Below are 17,621 nucleotides of genomic sequence, written 5' to 3'. Positions count from 1 at the left end.
TGATCCAATATTGTTTTTCACCTCATAGCTAACTTATTATGTATTCACATGCATATCAACACTGCGTTTTATGTTGTTGTTTCTTTCATCTTAATCATTTACATTATCATTTAAATTCACTCATTATATTTCATCAGTATTTACGTTAGGTCTGCTCTGTATTGCTTTGTAGTAACAACCATTGTATTAACAGTGAATATACGCTGGTTTTATTTCATCTTTTAAATAGCTGCAATGAATTTATCTTGCTAATCGTTATTGTTTATGTCTCCAAAGTCTGATATATATCTTATCGGTAACATTTTACTTGAAGGTATCTACATAAGAGTGTCAGGATACATGAACCCTAACCCTAACTCTAAAGTGTAACCATCTTATCTTCTTGGTATGTGCCGTTTTTGGTCTATAAAATGACAGAAAATAGTGAAAACAGCAGCAAACAGCAAACCCTCATATTGGAGAAGCCTGATCCAGCAAATGCTGGTGTAAAATGTGACTTAAACAATGAAATTCCTGTCAATTTCAAAGAAATTTTATTATTTAATATTATGTATATTTTAATCTTTTGGACAATGTTGATAAGACAATTATTTGCCATAGAGCTGTAGCCTGCATCAAGTTGCGACTACACAGGAATTAGCTGGATAAGTTCCATTTTGGGGATTGTTTGAAAAAGTCATTCCAGCATTTGCCTCCATCTTTTACTCAAAAAGTGTTGTACTTTCTCTCCGCAGTGTTAAAACTGTGGGTCTGTTCCCGCGCCGGTGTTTGACATGCGAGCTAAATAAAGCTCACTGTCTGTACTTCGATGCTGACATCAGCCCCGCAAACCAGCACATTATCCTCCGCTGTAAAGGTAGGCCGTCCCACTTCCTCATTTAAGGCTCTCACTGTGTCTGCTTCTTTGTGTTGGAATTTTAAATTCGGTGGATTAATGAGGACTCATTTTGACTGCTCCTCAGATCTCTGCAGGGTAAATTGAGACAGCTAGCTGGACTATCTGTCCAATCTGAGTTTTCTCTCGCACAACTATTTTGCAGCTGCTCTGTGCGGAGCTTAGCGCCTCTCATGATGATTCTGATTGGTTAAAAAAAATGCCAATAAACCAGAGCACGTTTTCCTCCCATCCCTGAATGCTATGTGGAGTAGCCAGACCCTCCTTCAGCGTGCTTTGGAGGAGGGTCTTGCAAAGCGAGACTAAGTTAGAGCAGTATTTCTCAAAGAGTGGTCCAGGCAGATTTGGTAAAATATTTTTTTAAATTTAAAATTCTAAACAGGGTTTTGTCAAACTGTCTGCCAGCGACTCCAAGGCCTAATGCATAGATGTCCTGTTTTCAGTACTAAATAAACTCATACGGTATGTAAGTTAAAACATTATTTGAATTGTCTGCTGTGTTGTCGGACAATTTATGTCTCTTCAATTTATGTCACACATGATCAGCTGACATTTGAAGGAAATACGGAGGAATAAAGTTCACGTTACTGTCAACTAACAAGATTGATCAATGGCTAAAACAGACCCAGGGGTAGTAGTGGTAAGGCGGAAGGTTGGTGGTTCAATCCCTGGCCCTGCAGTCCCGTATCAAAGTCTCCTTGGGCAAGACACTGAACCCTGGATTGCCCCCGATGCTGCGGCCATCGGTGTGTGAATGTCTATCTGATGAGCAGGTGGCACCTTGTACAGCAGCCTCGGCCACAGTGAACGAAAGTGTGTGAAATTGGGAGCTATACTGTGTTTTATGTTCCTAATTTATTTAGCCATTTTCTTTCTGAGATCATCTGGCAGATGTCAGCATTTGTCTGTTGTAATCTGTCGCCCTCCAACTATTCGGTTTGAAATTCATCTCTCATCAGTTCCAAACGAGAGGCATTAAATTAAACAATTGGCCACTCTTTTGTGCATAATTACTTTTAGGTAGCATTATTGGTCAGTGAGTAGCTTGTTTAATGGAGGGTAACTCTTAATGTTGTTTGTGGTTTCAATTTATTTGGAGCAGGTGAGAGTACTGCTTGCTCAGAAGCATTTGCGCTCTGGCGTGGTGATTAATTGGACCATAACACTGTTCCCTTTTCCAAAAGCAATAAAAACAATAATAGAGAAAGCTTGTTGTCTTCGGAGGGCCAAGTTCACATAAACCCGACAAAGTTTATCCGGACACTGGTTTTCATCAGGAACTACACAAGCCTTTTAATTCCACTCATAAAATACTTGGTTTGGTGTTGAAAGCCGGTAAATGCACATATTGAAAGCATTTCTCTCTGTGACACAAGTGAGTGTTGAAGAATGCAAAGGCCAAAGCTAATGCAGTCTACTAGCAGTAAGTCCAGAGAGGAAATAAAGTCCAAGCAACGGTTTGTGTTTCAGTACGAGGACAGTAGAGCAAGAGCATTGTGGGTTTTGCGGTGGGTTTTGAAGCCTCCAAGGAAGCAATTCAGCCGCAGCTGAGCTATTCAGCAAACCTGCCACCCTACTGACCTCTCTGACTAATTACTTTTACAAAAGGATGTTAAAAGTAACTGACTTAATTTGACAGTCTAAGGCTATTAGCGAGGCAATGTGAGTGAACTTTAACCCCTAATTGATACAGGTTAAGTGAGCGTAAAAATTGGGAAAACAAGACGGCTGCCTGCATTCAACTTTTGTGTAGCTGCTTCACAGGAGCAACTTTGAACTGAAATTGTCCTTCACTATCTGCATAGCAAACATCATCCTGCAGTGAGAATTACAGAGTAATGTTAATGTTTGAATTACACTCACAAGCTTTTATTTTTCCTTTCAGGTCCTGGAGCCCCTACTGTCATCTTACACAGCCTCAATAATTCAAGTAAGGGATCCATTTAGTCTTGTGGGAATGGTGGGTATGTGATGACCATCGTATGCCAGGATCAGACTACACAATGGGCCTCATTCACCAACCGTTCTTACGAAGAAATGTGTTCTTAAACCCTTCTTACGCACTCTTTTTACGAAGATTCTGGCATTCACTAATGTTTTCTTAACTTGGATTTGTTCTTAGCTAAGAACAAAATCTACGAACACTGAAAAGCATTCTTACACACATTTGAGTGATGACAATTTGCTCCAAATGATTGCTTACTGCATTTTATTTAATTCTACAGTTGTTTACAATGATAGTATTGTAATGTAATGTATTTCTGATCATTTGTTGATAAAAAATCATATTATTCAAAAAAGACACTAACACTGCAATTTACATCAGCAATTAAACTGATTAAATCCTGCGTTATTTGGTGATTGATCGCTATTTATAGGGCCAAAATGCAGTGGTAGAATGTAACAAAGTACAAATTCTTCGTAACTGTACTTAAGTACATTTTTCATGTATCTGTACTTTACTTAAGTACTTAGACTCAATAGTGCATATAGCCTACTTTTGACTTTTACTTTGTTACATTTTGCAGCAATAATCTAGACTTTCTACTCCACTACATTTCTACAATGTTCCGTTACATTTTCTGATCAGTTTCCCCCCCCCCCGCCAAAACGTCTTCCTGACAGTCACACGTTTGTCAGGAGGCACTTTACAGTACAGTACAGCATTCTTTGTGGCTTTGTTGTGATTTACACAACATTTCCATGGATCATGGATGTGTTGATGACATAAATGAGGAAATATTAGAGGACTTAAGGAGACGTGATGTTGAACTACGACTACTAACTACGCCACCTACACTAAGGTGGTGCGTTTGGAGGCCCACGCTCCATGGCTGCAGCAATCTTCTCCAGACTTGAGGAGATGCGCCCGAGAGGCCGCAGCAACATCGCCACCCGGTCAAGACATTTATTACTTTGCCGCATCTCGTACAGCTCCCGCTGGCTTGCGCCAGGCAAATCCGCCGTCATAATAGCAATCCGCCATGGAACAAGCGCACCTGCTCTTAAAGGGAATGTGAGATAATGCTCTGATTGGTTTATTGCACGTTACGCCCAAACCACACCTAGCTACTTCAGACCAACCCATTTTAGATTTGCGTCGGGCGCAAGACTCATTTATTCCGCCGGTATCATAGCAACAGCGCTAGAGATCCACCCAGAAAGATACTTGCGTTTTGCATTTCATACTTGCGTTTCAGATCGTTAAAATAGGGCCCATAGTGCCATACTTTCTTGGTCTGTCTTGGACGGAAGAGTGGCAACACTGGAAGTATGACAGCGCCCAGCCCCCGACCGATTAACGCGAACTATCGTCAAGATCACGCACAAGTTCCTTGGTCGTTGGGGAGGTGTGGGACAAGCAGTTGTCAACTACGGCTGGTGGGTGTCGTTTCCACGCTTCCCATTCATCGTATCGTCTATGTGAGCAGCCGTGCAATGCATTCTGGTAGCGCTGCAGGGACTTTTGAGTTGAATCCAAGCTAGTTTATACAAATGAGGACCAGCCGGCTCGGCTCAACGCCCCCATAGCCTATCTCTCTATTTTCAGAAACACATTTGGGTGAACTATATACTATCTATACTAACTATAAACTTATATAAAATAAGAGACCGCTTTACAAACTCTCTCAGCACTCTCTCATCCTATTGGTGGAAAGCACTCTCTCTCCTCCTATTGGTCAACGTCAAGGAACACGTCAGAGAATATGTCACACTAAGCGGAAAAAGACCAAACATACTGGCATGCTAGATTTTCTGGTCGCGAAGCGTCCCAGACGTTAGATCGCTGATCTTTGATCATGTCACACTACTGGAGGTAAAGACGCACGTTGGTCGGTCCCGACTCTCATAATCAGCCACGACTCTGAAAGTGTGTCGCTTCAAAATCGGGGCTGAATTTGTGTAGTCTGATCCTGGCATTAAAGGGGACATACTGTATGATGCTCACTTCAGGTTCATACTTCTATTTTGTTCTAGTTTCTACTAGAACATGTTTTCATGCTTTAATGTTAAAAAAATGATTGCCAATAATACATTTTCATACTGTCTGTCTGAATATACCTGTATTCACCCTCTGTCTGAAAGGCTTCCTTTTAGCTCGTGTCTCTTTAAAGCCCCCTCCTGATACTTTTATTGTTTTTGCTTCATAATGAAAAAAGACAATCTCACTTGTTACAATACGGGACCTTTAAAGGGTGAATCCAGTTAATTTCAACCTGGTGTGTTTCCCGTAAATGTGTGACTTATATATTGTGGCTTTAAGGGTCATGCCAACTTTGCACTCGGCAACTCAGCTGTTGAGATTTGGGGAAACAAAGGGGGGGGGGGGTCTACGTGAGCTTCTACAGCTTTCCATATAAACACAATTGTCCTTGAATCATTTCAAACTCTTGTCTCTGAGTCTGGCTGGACGTGAACACAAAAAAGTCACCTGAAACGGGCATTATGGCTCTGGCTACTGCTTGTTAGCACATTGGGTCAAGCTGCTAAAATGACTTTTATAGAAGAGATGTTTTTGGGTAGGGTTAGGGATCTGCGGATTTCTTTAGGTTGTTGAATAAGGCTTTGAAACTAAAACAAACTAAAATGACTTTGTACTACTTCCCTTACTGCACATCATGCATCGATGGGGTTGCTGAAGCTGAGATCTGAGTCTGTATATTCTAATCAGTAGTCAAGGCAAAACTTAAATCTGGGTTGATGAGTTTTTGAAACTGGTGTTATGTCTGAGCCAACAGCATATAGGGTGGATTCTGGTCAACAAATCTGGATTTGTTCCTTTTTTTTCACAGTACACACATGCTTCTTCTTGTTATCCATACTTGAATGTCTATCAGTAGATTTTTTTTTTTTTCCTCTAAAAATTGAACAGCTGCGCTGCAGAAAAGCAAGCAATTTGCCAAGAGTTATTTGGATAGGACCTCCATCCACAGCTGGGAACTCAAGACCCCTGGCGGTTTCATAATGAGGCGTCTATTGATTTTGGGTTTTCCATTAGAAGTGCTGGATGAATTCCATTTCATTTAGCTGCTTCTCAGATGGCTTGAATGGAAAAATACCAGAGGGTCATTGTTTATTACATGTGGAGGGGCTTCTGTTTTTGCAGCCAAAATGAGCAAGCTGCTGTGTGTATAATGCCTTTTAGAAGTGGAAACTTTTTGACAGGATTGTTCATCCAAATTTAACAGTAGTACAAATGAACATCATTATGATGGTTTGAATTAGGGTCAGCAGCAAATGATTTTGTTACTTTCCCAAATCACATACTATATAAAGCTTTTACAATTCTTTTGTCAGTGAGTTACAAATCCCCAAAACAAATAAAAAAAATAAATAAACATGATTTACTATAATCCTTGATTCCATATTTCATATTACCATCTCATCACGTATTGCAATTTAGTACCGCCTCTTTCACTTGCGGCAGTTAAACTCCAAAGAGACGGAATCCAGGAATGCATTCATCTCCCCGAACCATTTAAATTGACCACAGAATGAAACGTTGTCAGAAACCATCCACGAGACTCCGATCTCATCCGTCTTACCTACACCTTCCATCTCCTCTCATTATATCACTGGCTCCGCAGACAAGGCCTCATGTTATTATGGGTCATTTGTATGCAGCGACACCTTGGTTATTGGCAGCAACGCTTGGGCTCCATCATTCGTTAAAAACACATTTCCTCACCTTTACAGATTACTACATCCTTGGGAACAACTCTTTGCTGAAGGCAGCCTTGAATTGGAAAAGGATCCAGATGACTGACTTTAGAACTGTTCAGATAGAACATTTTGGTGAGAATAATGCATTGGTTTCTATACTGTTACTATGAATTACAGATAAATTGGTGATACAATTTTATTTTCCTTTTCTTTTTCTTTCTACAGATTTACCGTTGAAGATCTCCTATCCACCAGACTTCTCGGAGTCCCGTCACTATGGACTGCTGTTGCTGATGTACGTACCATTTGTAATGACACAATATACCGCAGAATATGTCAGAAATGCATACCGATCAATTCTGGGGGTTTCACTATTTCAATTTTAAATCGACAATCGACCAAAATGAGCTTTCGATTTAGACTGTCAAATCAGAAGCAGGATCGGCGATTCCCTGACTATTTTTTCTCTCCACCCCCGCCTACTTGCCCATGTGTTACAGTTCCAAACAATGGAACTGTACGTTTGTTAGCAGTTTAAAAAAATGTATGTCTTCAGTAGGAAACTATGTACTTGGGGCTGAGTGAAAGCGGATTGGAAGTTGGAAATTTTTGAAAGACGGATTGCTGGTTTTGGTCTCTAATGTGATTTGTTGACAATAAGAACGATAACAGCCTTATCCTTTCAAATTAAAGTAACTAAGCAATCATGAGTTACATTATTAAAAGCGATGGCCAAATAAAGCTTCGTGAACTTTCATGAAACCTTCTTCTTCTTTATTTTCTGAGCCCACTCTCTGTTGAAAGCACGCTAAATTGCCATTCCTTGAGCCTTTTTCTTTAAACAAGAGCGCCATCTACTGAGTTTAGAAAACCCATAAAATGGTTCACAGAGCTTCATGAAGTTTCATTTGGGCATCACTAGTTGTTTACAAAGACCAACCGTAAATCAAGCTACTGGAGAAGCTCTCGTAAAACAAAAAATTACAAATTCACTAAAGTCCTATTGATTGATTGATTGATTGATTGATTGATTGATTGATTGCTTTCACCTCCAGCAGTTTGATTTTGCCTGTGTTGGGGATTCCCTGAGGTTTCTTCATGTGTATGTTCTGTGCTGTGTTCAGTGACAGCGCCCCTGGTGGCCAGGCTGTGTCTGACCTCTTCTCTCTGAGCTGGGACTCTGTGCTGGTCAGCTCGGACAGCGTCATCGTGGCTCGTCTGGACGGCCGGGGCAGCGGCTTCCAGGGTCAGAGGGTCCTGCACGACGTTCACCAGAGACTGGGGACTGTTGATGTTCAGGATCAGATCGCAGCAGTAGAGTACGTCATCAAATTCGCTTTTTTATTAATAAGGGAACAAATTCCACTAATGAACCTCATGTTTTCGAGTGACTGTACAGCACAACACTAGTCAGGATGAACAATGTGATCGGAAACAATATGCATAATTACATGTCATTTATTTTTAACATGGTGGTGTTATGTCTTATCATGTCGCAGCTGCTGCTTTCTTCTTAGCTGTTATCTGCAAACAGACTTTTGATTGAAATTTATACAGCTTTTATCATTCTTTGGAGGTGCAAACAAGAGGACTAAAGCTGGCATTGCTTTTGTTTGCAGTCTCTTTTCATGCATCTTAATTGTCAATGTGGTACTACATTCCCCTTTTTATGTGTTTCCTCTGCTGTGATGTCCCTCGTCTACCAGCTGCAAATGTTTCTCTGTGCTCCAGAGGAGCAAAAAAAGGTTTTCTTTTCATTTCCAGCCAATTATCAGCCAATTTCCTATTATTTCATAGGTGATGTGTTTAATTTCTTAATCGCGACTCAATACGTTGAAGACCTCACACACATTCAATTTGATTTTAAAGATTGTACAGTACAATCATATACAGGCTTTTGCAGAATACTGTATTACTGAGATGTTTTCACAGCATGAGCAATGGGGCAGGTGTAGGTTAAACCTGATTCCTCACACAACATACATATGATTAATAACATGATCACTTGAGAGGTGCTCTTATAGGTTATTTAAAGTGCTTTTTCCCTTTCCTTTATTGTGTTATATATCTTTATTTGTGCATGTTATATGTTTACAAAGTGAAAAAGCCCAAAGTCCACCCCAAAGGGACTTACCATCTCCAACAGAAAACACTGTTCACAAACTGCTCCAAACAGAGACAAACCCTCGTCACTTTGTAACACACGTTATAATTCGCACCTAGCTGCTAGCATGGCACTGCTCTGCAACTGACTAGCTAGCTTTACTTACTGAGCATGTGCGACTCCCAACAAAGATGGAACAGAAGTGAGATGCCTCACTCTGTAGCTAAAACAGAGAGCTCAACACACAGGGTGAAAAGAGGAGCTGCAGCAATGTGCAGTACAACAAATTGTTTTTTGAAAATTAAACCACATAAACCTATTCTGGTACAACTTCTAAATACAATTATGAACCTGAAAATGAGCATAATATGAGCACTTTAACACTTTGCTGTAGGTAAGAGTGAGTCATTCGATGAATGTGTCTTTTTCAGTTTTAGAGCGTTTTTTACTCTGAAATTGGCTCTTTAGAGCCCACGTTCGCTTCTACTGTACTAACCTCGAGCTACAGCGGAGTGTCACAGAGCTTAGAGTGACCTTATTTAAAAAAAATCAATCTCATCATTATACATTTGCTCATTACTTTGCATTAATTAGCAAACATTACTGATGTTGGGTACAGTATCAGTCTTTTTTCAACCAGATGATTTGCACGCTCTAATTCTCCGTAATTCCACCAGATGCGACTGCTGAAAGACTTGCGACACAAATTTAAGTGTAAATATACAGCAAACACAGTAAATTAAAAATATTAACAAGTCATAAAATGAAATAAGATTGATCATGTCTACACTATGACATTCTGCTATTTTGGAATCCGATAATATGAATGTGTTTGAATCCTTAGATCATTTATGGTATGTGCTTTTATTTACAGATTCATGATGAAATTTCCATATATTGATCGGACACGGATAGCAGTGTTTGGAAAGGTGAGCCAATGTTCCTGTCTATAATTACATGTAAAATGAATTCATGCTCAGTCAATTTTTGCCATAAGCATATTTCTTTACCAAAAATATAATTGCTGTTACATGTTTTTTAGTTTTTTTATTCCACTAAAGCAGGTCTCAGGTGGTTGAATTTCCACTGAATTTTACAACTTTAAAGATCAAAATTCCATACATGTTTGTGTGTGTCTACTCAGGGTTATGGAGCGTACATAACATTAATGATGCTCAAGTCTACTGACAGCCTCTTCAAATGTGCATGTGCGATGTCACCAGTGACAGACTGGAAACTCTATGGTGAGTACAGAATCCCTCCATCAATCCTGCATCATGTTTGCGTTGAATTGACACTCCGATTTCTGTCTTCATATTTGCAATCTGGCGAGTCAAGTATCAGTAAAACATTTGAGTATAGAAATTAATGGCATGTTTGTGTGGAGAGTAAACTAAATATTTTCTGTCCATAAAGAATCAGTTCACCCCTGCCATAACAGTGAGGTAAATCTATGGAGTGTTAAAATAATAGACAAAGCTTCCGGGCCTGATAAGTGAAGCAAATGCTGAAGTGCCTTAAACCTTAACTCTATCTAATTTCCAGCAGGGGGTGACTCCAGTGGCTCCAAAAAGAAGACTGTTTCTATAGAAATCTATGAGAAAATGACCCTACTTCTGCCTTGATTTATTACCTCAGTAAACATTTTTACTATGGACTAGGACTATGGTTAACTGCTCCTCAGATCTCTGCAGGGTAAATCCAGACAACTAGCTAGACTATCTGTCCAATCTGAGTTTTCTGTTGCACGACTAAAACTACTTTTGAACGTCCACACATTCCACCAAAACAAGTTCCTTCCAGAGGCTATTTTGCAGAGGCACCGTTGCTCCGTCCGGCGCTTAGTACCGCCCAAGACGATTGTGATTGGTCTAAATGCCAGTTTCATTCCCATCCCAGAATGCTGTGTGGACTAGCCAGACCTTCTTCCTACTGAACGCTGTGGAAGAAGGTCTAGCAATGCGAGACTACTGCTACTGCTGTGGTGGCAGTAGCTCAGTCAGTAGGGAGTAGGGTTGGGAACCAGAGGGTGGCTGGTTCAAGTTCCCATACAGACCAAAGTATGGTGGTGGACTGGTAGCTGGAGAGGTGCCAGTTCACCTCCTAGGCACTGCCAAGGTGCTCTTGAGCAAGGTGCATGTATAGGTACTGAGCATGTGTGTGTAATTCAGGCCTGTGTGTAATGTGTGCAACAACAGAGTGAAAACATTGTAATTTCCCCTTGTGGGATTATTAAAGTTTACATTATTATCTCTGCTATTTTTACAGTCTATGGGTGAATCTCAGCTTAGCCACACATCTAAAGACCATGTTAAACAGCGTTCTATACTAGGCTTAAGATGACACAGAGGACACACACAAGGTCTTATTTTCTCCTCACTGGAAGCATTTTATTTGGGCTCAGGATGACAGGTACTCCACTTTGTTTAGGTAATAAGCAGTAGCTGATACACTGTCTACCGGTGACACTGTTAACATTGTATCACTTCTCATTTGCACAGCATCAGCGTTCTCCGAGCGATACCTTGGCATGCCATTACGGGATGACAGCAGATATCAGGTACGTGTTTACCTCCCTCCACCCCCACACTTGTTTGCTGTGGATCTTTGAAAGCGGCTTGCCGAGACATCAGTGACACACCTCCAGTTAAGCTCCCACAGTTACTGAATGCTGCTATCAAAGTCAGAGGCAGCGATGCTTCACCTCATCCTGTGTCTTTTTCATGCTCCGTAGGATTTTGCCACTCATCTCTCTTTGGTAACTGTGTGCACCGTTATGTCAGATCACATGCCGGAGGTTTTTTATAAGCTGCTGCAAAAGGGTTGCCTGGCTCTCTCAGGGCTCCTGCACAGACAAGATGTTTAGCTACAGTATTGGAGGTGTTTTCCACAGCGATAGGAAAGAGGCATTGGGGGGAGAACAAAAGTGTTTTTTTTGCAAGCACATCAAATTCACTGCTTTCAGTATACTGCAGCTTTGCATTTCCTGTCTGCAGACTTGGGCTTCATCAATACTACTACGTTTTGGTTTAAAAACTAATATCTTTTGCTTCGCTGACAGCTCAAGTCTACACTCCTCCAGCGCTGACGAGCCCCTAAAACAAAGACATTTTTAAACACTGCTGCCCCCATTTTGGTTTGAAAACTCTATGGGTTGCTATGTAGTCTGGACGGGCACAAACGGAGTCCTTTGGAAACGACGACGCAAGTCAGCCAGTCTTATCAGTTAGGTTGGCTTACTTACCTTTCAGTAACAGTTCCACCTCGTCGTCAGTCCAAGCAAATAAAATCCCTGCTCTTACTTTTCACCATTGTTGTTCTTTTTCCAAATTATTTTCTGTATTTTCAACTTATACATCTATGATTTTCAACCGCGGAGTAACGTCTGACAATCTGCTTCCTGTATACACCAGCATGCACATGCCCAGTGTATGGGAATGGTCATGCGATATATGCGTTGTCAGACGTGTTAATATGGACGGAGATTAGTTCTACTACTGGAGCTAAAAAACTTGTGTGGATGCTGCGTAGCATGTAGCCTTGGTTTTACATCTTTTTCCTCACAATTTGCGGTGATATTCCAAGCATAGAATAGTGTCAATCGGAGATTCTTCATCACTTGAAAATCTCATATTGGACAAATCTGACTGTGGTTGTGTATATAATCAGGATATAATGCAAACAGCTTTCATTTGATCATACTTCTGTCTTTTTATTGTTTTCTTCAATGCCATTTAGCATATCTATCAATCTATTATTTCTGATTTCCTCACAGTTTTCCAGTGTGCTGCAGAACGTTCAAGCACTTAGGGAGCAGACACTGATGCTAGTGCACGGCACAGCAGATGGTAAGAGAAAATAAACTGTGATAAAATGAAAATACTGTATCTGTAATGTATCTCTGCTGAGCACAAAGAAGCATGCAATCCTGGAACGTAATGAGTCAAATGGATTTTACTCAAAAGATAAAACCAAAAATTGGTTATCTAAATTGATGCTGGGATTTCCAGAGGAAAACATTCCCTGCTTAACCTTGCATGTCGTATTTGTTGAGATATTTTCATCATGCAGAATCTGATTATCTTTTCTTTTTCCCTAGTTAGAATTCAGTTAAAATCTTGCTGACATGTTTTTTTTATTTTTTATTCCCAGCCAACATCCACTTCCAGCATACTGCTGAGCTCATCAAGAACCTCGTCAAAGTTGGAGCAAACTACTCAATGCAGGTGAGTATTGCAGAGACAACACCATGGCATACCCTCTATTCTGCACTTTTCAAAAAAAGTGATGGAAAAGCATGTTTTGTACACACATGCAAAATAATGTATATAATATACAGTACAGGCCAAAAGTTTGGACACACCTTCTCATTCAATGTGTTTCTTTATTTTCATGACTATTTATATTGTAGATTCTCACTGAAGGCATCAAAACTATGAATGAACACATATGGAATCATGTACTTAACAAAAAACTGAAAACATGTCTTATAATTTAGATTCCTCAAAGTAGCCACCCTTTGCTTTTTTTGATAACTCTGCAAACCCTTGGTGTTCTCTCAATGAAGAATCTAAAATATAAGACATGTTTTCAGTTATTTCACACTTTTTTGTTAAGTACATAATTCCATTCATAGTTTTGATGCCTTCAGTGAGAATATACAGTGTAAATATGAAAATAAAAAGGAAATCCATTGAATGAGAAGGTGTGTCCAAACTTTTGGCCTGTACTGTATGTAAGCCCAGTTCAGACCAAAGATTCGCAATGAGACAAGTAGAAACGTACAACTACCTGCAATGTGCCGGTCTGCAATGTCCTAAAACTTGCAGGTTTACACCAATGAGGCGAGACGGTGTATCATCTCAACAAAATAAAAGACGAATAGAGAGTTTTAGCAAAATGCAGAGCAGTCCAAGTTGGGAGGGGGTTTGTTCAGCTGCTCCCATCCCCCCACTAAATTGACAGCATTAAATTGGCCCAGTCTGATGTCTGGGCCAGAGCTCCGTTTTTGTCTTTCTTCAGATGTGAGCACCAGGCCGGCCCATGTAACGGCTGAGGGCCGTACTGTCACCTGTTACAATACACCCGCCTGTAACTGACATCTAAAGTTGAAATATGACCCCAGGCCAATTCGGCCTGTGATGGACCTGCCATTCGGGAAATCTCCCAAACCTCCCGATGGCCAGTCCGCTGTGGTACAGATTGTGTGCACACTTGTAATGACCTTGTAACACTCTTTTAAGCAGCTCATAAAGTTGTGCCCCAGAAGCACAATAGAAAACAGACGTTACCTTGGCTTTATTACATCCTCTGGCATTTATTGAAGACGAGAGATGCAGGCTTGAAAGACATTTATTTGGTCTACAGATTTGGGCATTTGGCAACTGCTTTATAAGGGTCTCTCAGACAAAGTTACAAGTGTGGAGCAACAGAACTTAAGATAAATGGGATCCCTCAAAACGAGAGCCTTGTGGTTGCAAATTATTTATTAGAGAATTCCACTTTCCTGTGGTTGTAAATAATTATACAACTGCATTAGCCTACACTTTGAATTTATTGATTAGTCTAAGTTAAATTAAAGGACTTTATTCCAGGCACAGCACCAGGATTTCAATTTTGGGCCCTTTTAATTACAAAAGTTAATACTGTTTGCCTTCCTTTGACAGTTTTCAACTGGTAGTCTCACTAAAACAGAAATGACTGATATGCTGTGGATAGCAAATAACATGCCTGGTTGACTATGACACTCTTTAAATATTTTCAATACTGAGATAGCTCATTACTTACCTGCAACAATTAGTATTTAATACAAGCCGCACATTGCTAAAGTCGTGCAAAAATGAAACATAGTAGCTTTTCTATCATGTTGATGATCCATCATATAAGTTGATTCATTGAAGGGGGAGAGAGAGAGAGAGAGAGAGAGAGAGAGAGAGAGAGAGATTGACTGCTGGGTGAGCTTGATAGACTTTTAACAAGACAGAGTGCAGCATTAAGAAAGAGGAAGAAAGTATAAGGCAAAATATGTTCTCCCAGTCATTTAGGATGGGCCAATAGTACAAGTGGGCGGGCCCAGGCCTGTTAGGCCCACCCACAATGCCAAGTCTGCTTTATTCTTATCAAATTCAAAAGTAAAAGACGGTTGGATGAGATGTTGTTCATTTCCCTGTGTTCTGAAATAGTGTAAGTCCAGTATACAAAAAAAGATGACAAATATTTCAGATCGCACCCAGTGTGTTTGGGTAGATAACATATTGTCATAGCCAAAGGCCTGTACTATGGGAGTCCCGCAAGGCTCCAAACTAGAACCATTGTTATTTAGTTTTTACCTCAATGATCTCCCGTCTGTGTAAAATGATGGATCCCACACTTTTGTTTCGAAAGCACTTGAAGAAGATGGGCACAACTCACCTGGACCCTTTAACTATAAAAGCTAGCACATGTCACATATCCCATCTGCCTCCCATCCCCCCCCGAGCCTACTCTGAATGTCTTCAAACCTCTGTCCACTAATTTACTTATGTTTTACCCACCAGATCTACCCAGATGAGGGCCATTTCTTGTCTCAGCAGAGTCGCCAGCACCTTTACGCAACACTGACCAGCTTCTACAGGGAGTGTCTTAAGGAGGAGTTACTACCGGTGCCTGATGAAGAAGAAGAGGAGGAGGAGTAGGTGGGAGGCGTTGAGGGTCAGACCTTGGGCAGAGCTTGCAGAACTTTGCTAAAATTTGTCAAGGCCTTTAACGTTTGGACCAAGTGTTTGGTGGGACATGGGCACTGGGTTAGAGCTGCTGTGTGTGTGTGTGTGTGTGTGTGTGTGTGTGTGTGTGCGTGTGTGCACGTACGTGTGTTTGTACCTGTGTGTGTGAGTGTGTAAATGTGTATAAATGTGTTAAAAACATAACTGAAGGACACAACAGTGACGCCAGGACTTGAGGCGAAAACTGCCCTCTAGCATAAAGTCATTTCAGTTTTGGGACGCTTCTTGGCAAAGCGCACAGAAGACTGCCTCCATCTTTTGCAGGCTCTCTGGGCTGTAGTCGTCCACAAGTGCATGGTTCTTTTTTCTCTTGCAGCTTCACTCAAATTTTCCAAGTTAGTCTCCTTTGTGGTAGCACTTGGGAGGAAAAGAACACAGATGTACACTTTACATCTCACCTCTCCTTTGTTTGTTGTATTGTTGCACAAGGAAATGCTCCAATCGGCTGTGAAAAACGTTAAGTCACGCAACTTCACCACAACAGAGACGATCCTGAATAAGGTTTTTCCTGCTGAAACCCTCCGCCATCGCCCGCCCTAAATGAAAACAGTCTTTATAAGTCACACTTTATTGGACAGGGGTCTTGTGTAGACATGTACAATGCCTTATGAGGTTCAACATACTGTAATATTACTTGCTGGCAGTGGTAGTCATCCAATAGCAGTGTCATGTTAACCTATGTCAACTCAGGTACACAAGAAACAGCACTGCAGTCAGTTTAGTATCAGTTACAACACGTTGTCAGCTGTATGGTCATGACTAACTTATGAATTATATATGAAGATATTGGTCATACAGTAGTTTCAGTTTCAGGCCACACTGCAACTTTGCCATCCAAATATGTCATTAAATCTTGTTTTCTAAAAATCTCTAAAAGGGTGTGAGATGATTTTCAGCGTGGCTCCACCTGATTCAAGAGCTTTCTTGAAGTCCAGACACATTTTCCTTATTTCTGGATATTCTGTTATTTCAAGAAAAGAATAATTAACTACAGTGGATACTAATGAAAATGGGTGTACTAAGATGGACAATTTTACAGTGTCAGTAAGGTGTTTGCATGTCTACAGGGAATGTGTCAAGTGTTGTCACATTTTGTACAGTACAATACAGCAGAGTGTGTACATAAATATATTTTTGAGATGTCAGATCTCATAGATAGTTTAGTCTATGGGGATGGATTGATTTGACCTGGATGTCTTGTACATTTTCTTCTTGTTTTCCTTTCAGCTGTTGATTTTCTTCTTAGGATGGATTTTGTAATGCTTGTTCTTGTTCTTTTTTGCTGTTTTAAAAGGGAAAGGGCAGGGTTGAGCTTTTGGGGTTATTGTGATTGTCCTATAGTGGTGATTATAAATAAATAAATAAAAAGACTATGAAAAACAACGAGTTTTGCTGATAGAGCACTCATTAGAGCAGAGAACCAAATCAGCTACATTTGTCCGAGTATTGATTGTTTGAGATTTTAATTTAATATTTTATGTGTTTCTTTACCTTGGGGCTCACATTAAACAGTAGAGGTATTCTGTCATGGCCTTAGGACATGGAAATAAAAATCTGCTTGTTTAGAGTTATCTGCCTGCATGCATTAATCAGTGCCTGCACTTAATGGCCGAGCAGAAACCCTGCTGAGGGACCGGAACTCTTAAATCTGAAAGATATAGGCTATAGTCATCAGCACAGATGTGCCTTTTATCAACACATATTTTCAACACATATTTTAATTTTTCCGTTTCAGTTTTTGTTGTGTTTTGAGAGAAAAAATCGAACTCATCTTAGGAACAGTATTATTGTCTAGGTTTTCATTAACGTTTTATTCGTCAGATATATGTAAGGGTTAATGCCCGACGAGGTGACCATTGTCAAGTACAAAAAGACAAAAGTCGTGAACCGTCTAACCCACAACGGAGGACGGTTCAGCGCCGAAGTTCATTAATTCGAGATTGTGGAACCATTGGCGCTTTAGTCTATATGCTAATATCTGAACACTCTTTTTGTGTATTGTGGAACTCTTGACTGTTGTAGTCATTTCTTATTGTATGTGTTTTGTCCTGTATTTGTCTGTCTTTTGCTATGTTTTGTATTGTGCTTTGGACTGTTTTCTTTTGTGTCCTGAATGAAGAATATGATGAATACCTGACAATGGACACCTCGAAGAGCATTAACCCGCTTACAACATGGTCACTTGCCAAATATACTG

The 17,621-nt window shown here is 40.4% G+C and overlaps 1 protein-coding gene across 1 annotated transcript in view; it reads left to right on the top strand.

Annotated features, from left to right (window-relative positions):
- The window catches only part of dpp10 (dipeptidyl peptidase like 10), a 191,279-nt gene extending 175,783 nt beyond the window's left edge, over positions 1-15,496 (top strand). Inside the window, exons 16-26 of the mRNA XM_028591519.1 lie at positions 735-856; positions 2,781-2,825; positions 6,593-6,691; positions 6,785-6,854; positions 7,684-7,878; positions 9,538-9,592; positions 9,808-9,907; positions 11,165-11,223; positions 12,439-12,511; positions 12,816-12,889; positions 15,200-15,496. Coding sequence (XP_028447320.1) covers positions 735-856; positions 2,781-2,825; positions 6,593-6,691; positions 6,785-6,854; positions 7,684-7,878; positions 9,538-9,592; positions 9,808-9,907; positions 11,165-11,223; positions 12,439-12,511; positions 12,816-12,889; positions 15,200-15,337 — 1,030 coding nt within the window. The 3' untranslated portion in view covers positions 15,338-15,496. The remainder of the gene's footprint in view (positions 1-734; positions 857-2,780; positions 2,826-6,592; positions 6,692-6,784; positions 6,855-7,683; positions 7,879-9,537; positions 9,593-9,807; positions 9,908-11,164; positions 11,224-12,438; positions 12,512-12,815; positions 12,890-15,199) is intronic.
- Positions 15,497-17,621: the final 2,125 nt, after the last annotated feature.

This window comes from Perca flavescens, chromosome 11, assembly GCF_004354835.1.
Source record: "Perca flavescens isolate YP-PL-M2 chromosome 11, PFLA_1.0, whole genome shotgun sequence".
Taxonomy (NCBI): Eukaryota; Metazoa; Chordata; class Actinopteri; order Perciformes; family Percidae; genus Perca; species Perca flavescens.
Note: the sequence above shows the minus strand (reverse complement) of the source record. Positions and strands in the feature narration are given on the sequence as shown.